At 43.6% G+C, this 13186-nt stretch overlaps 1 protein-coding gene across 1 annotated transcript in view; it reads right to left on the bottom strand.

The window, feature by feature from the left end:
* Positions 1-8685: 8685 nt before the first annotated feature.
* The window catches only part of LOC104483252 (aldehyde oxidase 2), a 44928-nt gene continuing 40427 nt past the window's right edge, over positions 8686-13186 (bottom strand). The window contains exons 34-35 of the mRNA XM_010124968.2: positions 12145-12312; positions 8686-10809 (exon numbers count right to left, since the gene is read on the bottom strand). Coding sequence (XP_010123270.2) covers positions 10756-10809; positions 12145-12312 — 222 coding nt within the window. The 3' untranslated portion in view covers positions 8686-10755. The remainder of the gene's footprint in view (positions 10810-12144; positions 12313-13186) is intronic.

Here is a 13186-nt window from a genome sequence, read left to right on the forward strand (position 1 = left end):
AAATATATATATAAAAAGAGCAGTCTATTCCAGAGGGCACATTTGACTGTTCTTTCAATTGTGCATTCCTCCAAATAAACCTAGTTTTCTAGTATCGGAGCTTCTGTATATTTAGTAGGTCTCTTTTTATTATGAGAGGAAGTTATAAAAGCTGTGAGGCTTCACAATTTTAATCTCACACCTTTGTCAATACCAGACCTGCTGCACTATTAGGTCCTAGCTTAGCTATTACAGTTTAATAATTTCTTCTTGGAGCAGATTCTCCTGGAAACCATGCTAAGGCACATGGAGAGCAAGGAGGTGGTTGGTGACAGCCAACATGGCTTCACCAAGGGCAGATCGTGCCTGACCAATTTGGTGGCCTTCTATGACGGGGTGACGGCATCGGTGGACAAGGGACGAGCAACTGACATCATCTACCTGGACTTGTGCAAAGCTTTTGACACTGTCCCGCACGACATCCTTCTCTCTCAACTAGAGAGACGTGGGTTTGATGGACGGACCACTCGGTGGATAAGGAGTTGGCTGGATGGCCGCACTCAGAGAGTGGTGGTCAATGGCTCAATGTCCAGGTGGAGACCGGTCACGCGTGGCGTCCCTCAGGGGTCTGTGCTGGGCCCGGCCCTGTTCAACATCTTTGTCGGCAACATGGACGGTGGGATAGAGTGCACCCTCAGCAAGTTCGCCGACGACACCAAGTTGTGTGGTGCCGTCGACACGCTGGAAGGGAGGGATGCCATCCAGAGGGACCTTGACAGGCTGGAGAGGTGGGCCCGTGCCAACCTCATGAAGTTCAACCAGGCCAAGTGCAAGGTCCTGCACCTGGGTCACAGCAATCCCAGGCACAAATACAGGCTGGGCGGGGAATGGATTGAGAGCAGCCCTGAGGAGAAGGACTTGGGAGTGCTGGTGGATGAGAAGCTTAACACGAGCAGGCAATGCGCCCTTGCGGCCCAGAAGGCCAACCGCATCCTGGGCTGCATCAAGAGAAGCGTGGCCAGCAGGTCGAGGGAGGTGATTCTCCCCCTCTACTCTGCCCTGGTGAGACCCCACCTGGAGTACTGTGTCCAGTTCTGGAGCCCTCAGCACAAGAAGGACATGGACCTGTTGGAGAAGGTCCAGAGGAGGGCCACGAAGATGATAAAAGGGCTGGAGCACCTCTCTTATGAGGACAGGCTGAGAGAGTTGGGGCTGTTCAGCCTGCAGAAGAGGAGGCTCCGGGGAGACCTGATAGCGGTCTTCCAGTACCTCAAGGGGGCCTACAAGAAAGATGGGGAAAGGCTGTTTAGTAGGGCCTGTTGCGATAGGACGAGAGGTAATGGTTTTAAAATAGAGGGGGGTAGATTTAGATTAGAAATTAGGAAAAAATTTTTTACGATGCGGGTTATAGAACACTGGAACAGGTTGCCCAGAAAGGTGGTGGAGGCCCCATCTCTGGAAACGTTCAAGGCCAGGCTGGATGAGGCTCTGAGCAACCTGACCTAGTCAGGGATGTCCCTGCTCCTTGCAGGGGGGTTGGACTAGATGACCTTTGAAGGTCCCTTCCAACCCTAACCATTCTATGATTCTATGATTCTTTCCTCTGATCCTGATGATAACATCACCTTATAAAGACTTCATGTTTTCTAGTCTACACAGAGAGAATGATCAGTTAAAAGCTACTCACATCTGACATAGGATAAGGTGCCTTAGTTCCAGAAGTGCAGGCCTTCTCTACTGAGGTTAAAACACAGGTTCCTTCACTAGCAGTTACAGTAACAGGTCTCATCCTATCTTCAGGCTGTAGAGCAGTCTGTCTGTTAGCACACAGCATAACAAAATCAGTATGTTAGTGTAGGTCCTGTCTAAAAAAATAGGCTGCTAAACTCATGCACCAGCACATAACTGGAGATGTCTACTGTTGGATACCTGGAGTACCAGGGGCACTTAGTGAACAATCCAGACCGAATGGAATTGTTATGTTTGTGAGCAGCAGGCCTCAAGGACATCACTGAAGCCGCTTGTGAGAAAGTACTGAAGCCACCTGTGAGAAAATAATGAGGCCGCCTGTGAGAAAGTACTGAAGCTCCCTGTGAGAAAGTAAACGAAGCAACCTTGAGAAGAAGGAAAACAGCTGGCATACGTGACTGGGGGCTGAACGTGAAGCAGGGTGCAGGTGGAGAGAGCCGTGCGCATGAACATAGAGACTTAACAAATCATATTTTAGCTAGGAGCGCGTGCATGATATAGTTAACCAATTAGTAGAGAGCTTGCGCATGATACGGAATTAGAAGGGCTATGTTAACCGGGATGTATCAACAATAAATTGGCATTTGCTTGATCATATTGGTCGTCAGCAGTGTCCGTTACTTCCGCGTCAACAGGTGGCACCCGAACAGGGACCCTCAGATCGGCGTTGGACATCCCGACGGAACCGAAATAGGAAAAGAAGAGGGGGCGGAAGCCGGTCAAAGGCGAGTGCTGCCCCGGCACTCGGGAAGTCGCTATAACGCAAAAAGGTACAAAAGGTACGGAGGGAATCTCGTCTTGGCCAGGCGAGCGGCCGGGGAGGAGATGGGGTCCACGCTGACCAAAGAGGAGTCAGCAGTGGTTAAGCTCCTCCAACATATGCTCTCTATGAGAGGACTGATTTATGACTCGGCCATCCTAGAAGCTTTGCTGCAGTGGGCAAAGAAAAGGGAATTAATCTCCACAGTTGATGATGCTTTTGAACTCCCGACATGGGAGAAGATAGGAAAAGAGCTGTGGGATGAAAAAAGTAAAGGATCAAAGGAGGCGAGCAAACTCTCCACCGTGTGGAGGCTAATTAACGAAACATTGATAAGCATGAAAGCCGAACGTTCAGTTGCCACATCTGCTTTTGTGGCCTTAACTCCAGCCGGCAGGTCCACCTCCGCTACTAGCATGCTGTTCTCGGGTTTAACGAGCCCTGCCGCCGCCCCGGCTGGTGCTGAGGGTGGGGGGGTTCGAGTCCCAGCAAGGACTCCAGGAAATGCAGCCACAGCCCCTATAACTATAGATATGCGGGCACCAGAGGGAAAAACTGCCAAAGGCTTTTCACCACCATCAGATGTACCACCGCCAGGCACCCCGCCACACTGCGCCAGTGCAGGCTCAGAGTCACGAGCCTTTTCGCCGGCGCCAGCAGCTCCGGTTTATCCCCCGTTACCACCTTCTTCCCTGCCACCACGGCATGAGGAAGAGGGGGATGAACATTCATCCGGCTTGAAGGATGCACAGCTGCAAGAGACACTAAAAAGGCTAGAAGCCCTAGAGGTTCGCCTAGAAGCGTCGCTGGGAAACTTGTCAACTCCTTCGCCTTTGCCACATCGAGACCTGCCAGCATCCAACCTATTCGTTCCGAACGGAGCATCGGGTGAGATCAGTCTTTTTGCACCTTTGCAAGGGACGCCGGCGGGAGGGGCTGGGGTTTTGAATCCGATAGTGCAGTGGAAAGAGGTGATTCGAGATGCTTTGATAGAAGGAGAGCCTTTTCCCATGGCATTTCCAGTTGTGACCAATAATACTGGGAGAAGTGTGTGGCAAGCATTAGACTGGAAAATATTGACGGAAGCTAAAAATGCAGTTACTCAGTATGGGCTAAAATCATCATATACTCAATCTGTGTTGCAGCATATTTTTTTGGTCACAGTTGTTAACTCCTTATGATATTAGAATGATTGTCCAGATGCTTTTGCTACCGTCGCAGCAGCTGCAGCTTTTTCAGTACTGGCAGGCTGCTTGTGATAGGGCAGCTGCATCGCCTCGACAACAGGGTGATCCATTATTTGGGGTGCAAACTCAAATGCTGATGGGAGCGGGACCCTACACACGATCTGATTGGCAAGCGCAATTTGCTACCAAAGTGTTACAACTGGGCCAAGATTTGGCTTATAGAGCGCTTGCTAGGGTGTATGATGAAAAGTCTGGACCTGCCGTTACGTCAGTAAGGCAAGGTCCCACAGAACCATATGGGAAATTTATTGATCGGTTGCACACCGCAATTATGGCTCACCCTGATTTGGATGATGACATGAAAGCAAAGTTCTTAGATATGCTTGCCTTTAATAATGCTAATGATAAAAAAAAAAAAAAAAAAAAAAAAAAAAAAAAAACCAAACCCAAAAAACTAAAAGAGCCCTTAGTGTGCTGCCAAAAGGATCTAGTACAGGGCAACTGCTGGAAGCTGCCGAGCGAATGTTAGAACAAGAAAAGGCTCCGGTCATGGTTGCTGCTGTAGGTGCAGCCGTTAAACCGTTGATATCAATAAAGCAGTGCGTGATTAACTGTCTGTAACCCCCATTCCCTCTTCCTGCCCCCCATCCCTGTCCCGCTCAGGGCGCAGGGGAGGGAGGTAGAGATGGTGTTAAGCCCGGGAAGAGGGAGGGGTGGGGGGAGGTTGTCTTGTTCCTTTTTTCATTATCCTGCTTTGGTTTTAGTGATGGTCTGTTTTGCTTGTAGCGGTGGCTTTAAGGATCCCTCCCTATTTTTGTCTTAAACCTCGGGTTTTAGTTTTCTTTCCTCCTATATGCCCGGGGCCACAGCCGCCGCCAGGCGCCCCCACCCCCCCGCCCCTGACATGGTTAACAGATACTCCTGTCTGAGTTGAGCTTTGTAGAAGTGGAAGGACCGTTCCCTCTTATAACATGGGGGAAGGGATACGCTCATGTCTTTACAGGAGCAGTAAACAAGTGGATCCCTGTCTGTATCGTCTGCGGGTAAGCCTTTCAGAACATGTTTGATTGACCTGCCAGATACCGGTAGGACAGCAACTCTGTGTAAAACAGCAGCAACCATGAGTGCTGAGTGCTAAAACTACAAAAGATGGAACTTTTTGGGATCAGTAAAGATGGACTTCTGTCTATTTTTTAACTATTCAAGAGCTAATGTTTCTAGAGGGGTAATCATTGTAAATGCTTTAAGATCTATACATTGCAACGACACAGCTTGACGTAATCATGCGAGCACATATCAAAATCCAGACAGCATAAAAGACCTAAACGAAGCATACATAGCATTGAATCTGATTGCCAAGACAATACAGAGATTTGGAAACTAAGTAAGATTATTGCTGCTTCAGTCTTTACACCTGGTGTGGCAAGTGCCTAGGCGTTAACTACGCTAAATAAATTGGACTGTTGGCTTGCTAAGCAAATAAATACAACTGCATCAGCACTATTAACGCTGTTAACTGATGTAGATTCTATACACTATGCTACTTTACAAAACAGAACCGCTGTTAGCCTGCAGAGCACATATTTTGAGAGGCCTTGTTGCATGTGCTGGCCACGCATGCAGCAACACCTAGTCAGGACTCTTTCACTGAATCTGCTGAGGGTATAAACAGAGGTGGCTCGGAGCGAAGGGGAGAGGACGGACCCAGAGCACACTTTATTTACAACAGGGGACGCCCTGAAGGTGCTGCGCCTGTCTCCCTTCTCTGCTCTGACCCGGCTGATAAACATCCTCTTGCTCAGCGGTGTCTTTCGCATAGTTGGGTTAGTAACAGAATAGATCAGCAATAGATTTTTTTTTTTTATTATTATTAGCACAAAATCATGATTGTCAGAATTTTGATGGGCTTTGCTGCATGAATCTGTCTGATCATTCGGAATCTATTCACAAAAGTATTCAAAACTTGCAAAAAGGAGTACAAAAACAGCAACAAAGTGATGGTTTTGATATATTCAGAAATCTTTTAGGTGACTTGATAGAAGCTTGTTACTAATAGTTGTAGGATGCTTATTCATTCCTTTTATAGATGTATTTTGATCTATATTCTGTGTCTTAAAATGTGTGCAGACTTTAACAGATAAAGCGTTGAAACAAGCCTCTTCTCATAAACAAAGAAAGGGGAGATGTGGTATTTCGCTGAGCCAGTATGGTATCAGTGAAAGCACACCAACCTTGGGGGAGGAATGCAATCATGCTCTCAGGAAGAAAGCCATGGAATGAGAAGGGAAGCTTTAAGATACAAAACATTGTTAGCAGAATTTATGGCTTGTTTCAACAGAGGCCTGCAGAAAACTAGTAATTGCTCTTATAGATAAGTTACTGGAGTTGTTATATCTATAATAGTAGAAGAATGTTATAGTAGAAAATTACTAGAAGGTAGTGAAACTTAGCTTTGCTTCGTAATCATGAATATGTATAACGTGTGATCAGTAATTTTATTAACTAAGCTTGTGTGTGGCATAACTGGGTGGTTGCTGTCCTTGGTTAAAATCGGAATTGTGATACTAGGCATCATACTAGGCATAATCATTAACATACCATGCTTGCAAAAAATGATTAACAACTCAATACAGACAATCTGGCTAAAAAAAAAAAAAAAAAAAACCACAACCATGAACCTAGTTGATATTGTAGTCCATACAAGGACCATGTTATTTTGGAAAATTGATAATGTTTCCTCCATCTATGAGAACATTACAGAATCATACTCAAGCAAGAAGATGCTAAAAGTATTGACTCCCCATTGTGACAGCAATTTAACCCTGTTGGGGACAGCTGAGCGGATAGCATTATCTTTATTTGTTCCTTGGGCAGCAACTGCAAAAACTTTAGCTAACTTAAATAAATTAGCTTGTTGGGCACAAAAGCAAACGAATTTAACCTCTAGCATGTTATCAGGATTATTAGAAGACATGGATAGCATGCGTCATGGTATTTTTGCAGAATCTAGCAGCCATTGATTTTTTGTTTTTAGCGCATGGACATGGATGTGAAGATTTTGAAGGTATGTGTTGCATGAATGTTTCTGATCACTCTAAGTCGATACGCTATCAGTTGGCAGAGTTATGATGCAACATGCATGCAATACAAGTGGAAAGCAGGTTAACAGACTGGTTGAAATCCTTGGGGGTCACAGGCTGGCTAAAAGATTTGATAGTTTATGGGTTGGTATTATTGATGGGTTTGCTGTTGACACTGATGATTTTGGGGTGTATTTTAAAATGCTTTGTGAAAGCTATGGAACTTATGATGAAAGTGGGTCTGGATTGTTCAAAACAAAAAGGGGGATTTGTTGGATACCTGGAGTACCAGGGGCACTTAGTGAACAATCCAGACCGAATGGAATTGTTATGTTTGTGAGCAGCAGGCCTCAAGGACATCACTGAAGCCGCTTGTGAGAAAGTACTGAAGCCACCTGTGAGAAAATAATGAGGCCGCCTGTGAGAAAGTAATGAAGCTTCCTGTGAGAAAGTAAACGAAGCAACCTTGAGAAGAAGGAAAACAGCTGGCATACGTGACTGGGGGCTGAACGTGAAGCAGGGTGCAGGTGGAGAGAGCCGTGCGCGTGAACATAGAGACTTAACGAATCATATTTTAGCTAGGAGCGCGTGCATGATATAGTTAACCAATTAGTAGAGAGCTTGCGCATGATACGGAATTAGAAGGGCTATATTAACCGGGATGTATCAACAATAAATTGGCATTTGCTTGATCATATTGGTCATCAGCAGTGTCCGTTACTTCCGCGTCAACAGTCTACCAGACTGAATGTAACAACCTGCAACATACTCGCCATGCCAGTACAGGACAAGAGATGCAGTTGCAGCTCAGTTCTTTGCTCCTCAAAAGGGCAAACCACTAAGCTAATGTGGAGATCGTAAGCTTCCCTCTAGACCTTACACAGCTGCCAAATTTCCCCCAGGTGTAAAGTATAACATTTCTTTGACCAAAGCTCTTGAAATGACCAGTTATCAGGTGTATAAACAGAGCAAGTCATTATGCTTCAGGAGGCTAAAGTGGGGTCACCTGCAGAACCATGACTTTTTAGTTAAGGTCATCCCCAGCCCTATTTCTTTTTTATCCCAACAAACTACTTATTGGGCTGTGAATCTTTTATTTTGCTTGTCTCACCTAGCAGAGAGGTTGTCACACCTGTCAGGTAAACTGTAATTTTTCAGAAGAATGCAAGGAGAAGTGTCCTTTGGTGTTCTTAAACAGTGTTCTAACTGATCTGCATCAGCTGCTCACAATCTGGGGAACACACCAATTCTGGTAATTTTTTTTTTTTTTTAGTAGACATTCTTTGAAGACCTTATCCCTGAATGTATCTATTTAGGAAAGCAAATAAGCATTCTTTATCTATCCATATAAGAGACAGAAGAGATTACATTTAAAGCCTGGAAAAGAAGAAGCTTAGCTTTTATCTGCGAAATTCTTTCATCCAAGCAGAACTGGTTAACTTGCATTTGATCCTGCTGTCTTATTCAATTGATTATCTTGAAGTAAGGCCATCTCTCCAGTGAGCCTGCTTACATTCCACTGTCTCTTCTTGCCTGGATTACAGGCATCGCATGATCACCTGACCCACCATTCACTTAGTTATGCTGCCCTTACAGGTTAAAACTAGAGTAAAACTTGGAAGTAGTAAAATCAACATTTATTTCATTCCACAAGGCAGATATACGCTGGCTATATAAAAAATTGAAAGCTCCAGAGCCCCACTTCAGCGTGTCTGTTGCTACAAAATTCTGCAGCAGATTAATGGGAAAGTACCAGGCTTGCCAAGTCACACATTCTGAACTTTAAACTCAAACACTGGTCATTCTTATTGTCAGTAGAAGCCACATTTCATCTCACACCATTTTCATTGCTATTTTATCCTTGAAAGAATATTTGTTATAGATCACAGTGTCACGAAATAGCAGGAGTGCATTACAAGTCTGCTTTTATTGAAGACATATGTAAGCAAATTCCAGTTAACAGCCCAATGAAATCCCCAAAATACCACATTCAAAAATACCCTAAAGGGAGATTACATTCAGAGGGAGGATTTTCACCTTAATATTTGCAAAAATTTATTCATTCATTCTAAACCCAAGGCACTGATTGCTTTGGGACTCATTCTAAAACGAGAGCATTGATCACAATTAAATAAAAAGCCAAGAAGATAAATCACAGATTATGAAAATCACATTTTAAGGAAAGGAATGCAAAGACATGATACTTCCTGCTGTCAGCTCCTTGAAGTCTTTCATATCACAAAACTGCAAAACATCTTGCCAGTTGAGCTTCTCCTGTTAGCTGCAGTCTCTCACGATTTACCAAGGGAAATGAACAGGAAAACGTTACCAATATAATCTAGCAATTTCCTCATTACTTGTAATATTAATTTATTTGTAAAGGAATTAAATCTTGTTGTACCTCTACAGATTTAGATTAAATATTACTTATTTGAGCATGTGTGCAGGTCACACTTTCTTCTATACTATGCTAATTTAAGCCTGCACTCTCACCCTTAAAATAAATGAAAATAGTCTAGATTTATGTTTATGTAAATGAGTACAGGATCTGAACTAATGCAATACTTGTTGAGTAGCTCTAGAGTTATGCTAGTGTTTTGGGTACACAATGTTAATGTGTCCTTACTGTTAATTTTATTCCTTTGAACTATCAAATGTGAAAGTTGAGTATTCGCTTGTACCTAAACCTATGCTAGCTCAGCTCAGCCATTTCGTTTTCTCCCTCTCAAACACCTTTGCACTTGCTTCTCAGACTCCTCTGCTCAAGGGGAAATGCTCTATCAAGATTCATACAGCTGTCACTGCATGACTTTGAAACCTCCTTTCTAAAATGATGTCTGTCAGAGAGCCAGTACTGTTGTTTGGCACAGCTGAGTTAAACTGTGAGCTTACACATCTATGTTTAACTATGAACTTCTATTGTTATCGTTTCCTCTCAGCCCCGCTGCCCTCCACTTTTTTGTCTCAGTCGCCTCTGCACATCTGTTACACATACCTGCTGATGGTTGCAATGAGCAATCCCATTTCAAAAAAGAATGTTTTAGATAAGACGACCATGAGGTTTTACAGATTGGGTGGTCTGTCCCCTCTATGTCTTTGCTCACCAACCTAAGTTATGCCAGAAATCTTCACCTCTGTTATGAACTTCACTCAAAGCTGGTACTGGGAACCTGTCCTGCTATTTAACCCTTTTTACCTCCAGTACACCTCCCTCACCTTGTGCCCTCTCCTTACCTACGGATGAATGCAACAACTATGTCCTACTTCACCATTTTCCTGGAAAGAAGGAGCAAAACTGTGGGAAAGGCAAAGGAGAGGAGGCATGAGCACTGACAATCCAGCAAATAGCAGTGATTTTTTTCCAGCTCAGAGAGGTCAAAGTTGATAGTGGTTAAGAGAGATCTAAGGGTATGGAGCACGCCTGAGATGGGCTGCCAGGAAGCAGAGAGCTATACTAGAGTACTTCTGTGGTTACTGTGGTAGTAATAATATATCAATGTCTAGAAAACATTTGGCAGTATGTACTTTTACAATCTCTGTTCCACTGTAATATTGATAGATTGCCCATCACTAATTTGTACAGTGTCTAATTCTGATATTTGGTATTTTCATGTACTAGAACAACAGAAAGAATGAGTAACAACAGTTGTGAATCTCAAACTGGGTGTAGAAGTGACAAAATGGTACTGGTTGTAATCTGCTCTTCTTTGCAAATATTTTCAACATTGCATGCAAATTCTTTAAAGTTCATGGAGTAACTCTAGAAATATACCAGTGTAGCATGGAACGCAATTTGGTTTAGAAATAAATGTACATTTCAGAATGAAGGTCTCTTGGCAGGACAATAGAACTGTTGGTTATATCTTGTTCTACAAAGACGGATATATATATCTCTATATATCTGTGTGTGTAAGTATTACAGTTCTTTCTTGCAGGAATGCTTTCAGTCAGTAAGTGGCTCAAGGAGTCAGCTGGTTGTTTGGTACTTAGGAAAGCAGTATTAATTTATATTGATGGCCCATGGCTTATAGAGTCCAGGTTTATCTTTTGGAATCTGAAAGAAAATATAAAGAAAAATATCATTTTGCTAAGGGGAAAGAAAACTTACAGTAATTCATAAAAGCATGTTCCTTATTAGCCATTTAAATGTTATTCCACACACAAATCCCCACTTTCTCATGTTATAAAGGGTTGTGAAATCAACCAACTTACCTCCAGTCAACACTGGCATACCTGTAATTGAACAGGTAATTAAGCGCATATCTCCATAGCCCAGGTGAGCTCACAGCCTGAAAGGTTCATGTTAGAAGAACTGACATATGAGGTGCGATTATGCAAGATGGATTAACGAGACTGCATTAAATCATGGAGGCCATGATGTTTGCAAGGAAATCCTCCATTTCTGAGGGCGTTCCTGGAGATAGAATGTCAACCCTTGATGACTGGATAACAACTTCACCTTTAATTAAATTCTAGGTTGTTACCAAGTGTTTGCACAACACCTAGCCCACAAAGGTTCTTGGTTATGACTTCTATTAGTATGACAAATTCTATCACTGTGAAAGACTTGACCACTGGATATCCTGCACAGAAGGAAACAGAAGTGGATGGATGTGGATTTCACAACCCCAGCATCCAGGCAGGTTGAGGTGGGGGTCTCTAGCTGGTTGCCATGGGAAGAGATAGGGGCTTGCAGGTTTGCCTGACTCACTTTGTGTCCCTTTTCATAGAGAAATTTTCAGCCTAGGGTACAACACAGTTGCTCAAACTCAGGTCCGTGAGGCTTTTTACGTTGAAAGCTTTAACTAATGGAACTTGTCACAGTTTGGTCTGGTGTTTCCTATTTTCCAGGCCCCCAAAGCATTTGTTTGGTTTGCTTTCAGACTGGATATCGATTGAGGGGAGAATGGCTGCTAAACTCTTGCTGGTTTTTCTGTTTGATAATTGCTGCTATGCTTTACTCCTTTCATTTTTTTATTCCTTTATTTTTTCCTTTTTCTCTTCAACTTATAAATAAACAGAAGTTTGGGGCAGGTGAAAATGTATTAACCAACTCCAGATATATCTGCTTTTACAGTGCCAAAATGATGAGTGCAGCGGAAAACTTGTTGAAGTGACTAAAACTATTAAATCAGAAAGCTATGTCATCGTTCCCGTCTTGCCCTCCTTTTTGAAGAAACTCTTGCGTGATCATTGTTGGCTGGGACAGATGGGGGAGAGAAGTTGGCTTCTGCCTCATAGTCTTACAAAAATAAGTACTCTCCAGCATGACCTGAAGGTCAAGGTGGAGGGGTCAACGGAAATGGATTGTACAATGTGATTGAGCCCACTGAGATTAAAGAGAATTGAGGAGTTGGCTAGCTCGCGGAAGGAATGAAAACAACCTTACCATTTCAGTAAAGACATCGTCACAAGCCATGCGAATCCGCTCAACAGTCAAGGGGCTGTTCAGTGTGAAGTCGAGGGGCAGTCCTCTTTCTTTCCGTGCAGCAGCCACTGCATCTCGTATTGCAAAGAACACTGAGCTGCCCAAGAAGAATCCGGCCTCGCCCATGCCCTAGCAGAGGAGAGAGGCAGCTGGAGAGACTGGCCTTAGAAACTGACAGCAGAGAATTAAATCAGCACATCTCTGCTGTAGATATCTGAAATACACTGAATCACACCAGCTCAGTAGTTGGTCACGTCCAGTATATTTGGATACAACAGTTTTCCTTGGATCTCTGAGAACTTTCAAATCGGAAAAACATCAAGGAGCAGGATTTGGCTGGAGGCAGTAATTTTAAAATTCACAATACAGCTACACTATCAAAAAAGCTTCCTGCTGGGACTTCAGTGCTCACATTATAAAGCCATGAAATAATTCATGACTTCTCACATAAACTACCTTTTCTATATCCAAGTGGAATTTATCCTATATGATGAAACAGAGGAAGACAGACACCCATGCCCACTGCCCCCTTAGCCTCTCTTGCACAGATAAACTTCGTGCTGTCTGATTTTGGTAAATAATGTTCCCTTTGTCTCTTTCTATTTTCTTCATATGGAAGAGTTTGTTTACTCATTTATGCCATCTAAGGCCCTAAGAATATGGAATGGATTTTCTTCTGGAAATTCCCATTCCTCCACGTACTGGTCTTGGCTGGGATAGAGTCAATTTTCTTTATAGTAGCTGCTACGGTGCTATGTTTTGGATTTATGCTGAAAACAGTGTTGATGACACAGGGATGTTTTAAGCTGAGCAGTGCTTACACAGAGCCAAGGCCCCTTCTGCCTCTCAGACTGCCCTGCCACTGAGCAGGGACACAGCCGGGGCAGCTGTCCCTAACTGACCAAAGGGATATCCTGTGCCATATGATGTCATGCTCAGCAATAAAAGCTGAGGGAGGAAGAAGGAAGGTGGGGACTTTCAAAGTTATGGTGTTTATCTTCCC

This window comes from Chlamydotis macqueenii, chromosome 6 (genome assembly GCF_036417535.1).
Source record: "Chlamydotis macqueenii isolate bChlMac1 chromosome 6, bChlMac1.mat, whole genome shotgun sequence".
In the NCBI taxonomy this organism is placed as follows: domain Eukaryota; kingdom Metazoa; phylum Chordata; class Aves; order Otidiformes; family Otididae; genus Chlamydotis; species Chlamydotis macqueenii.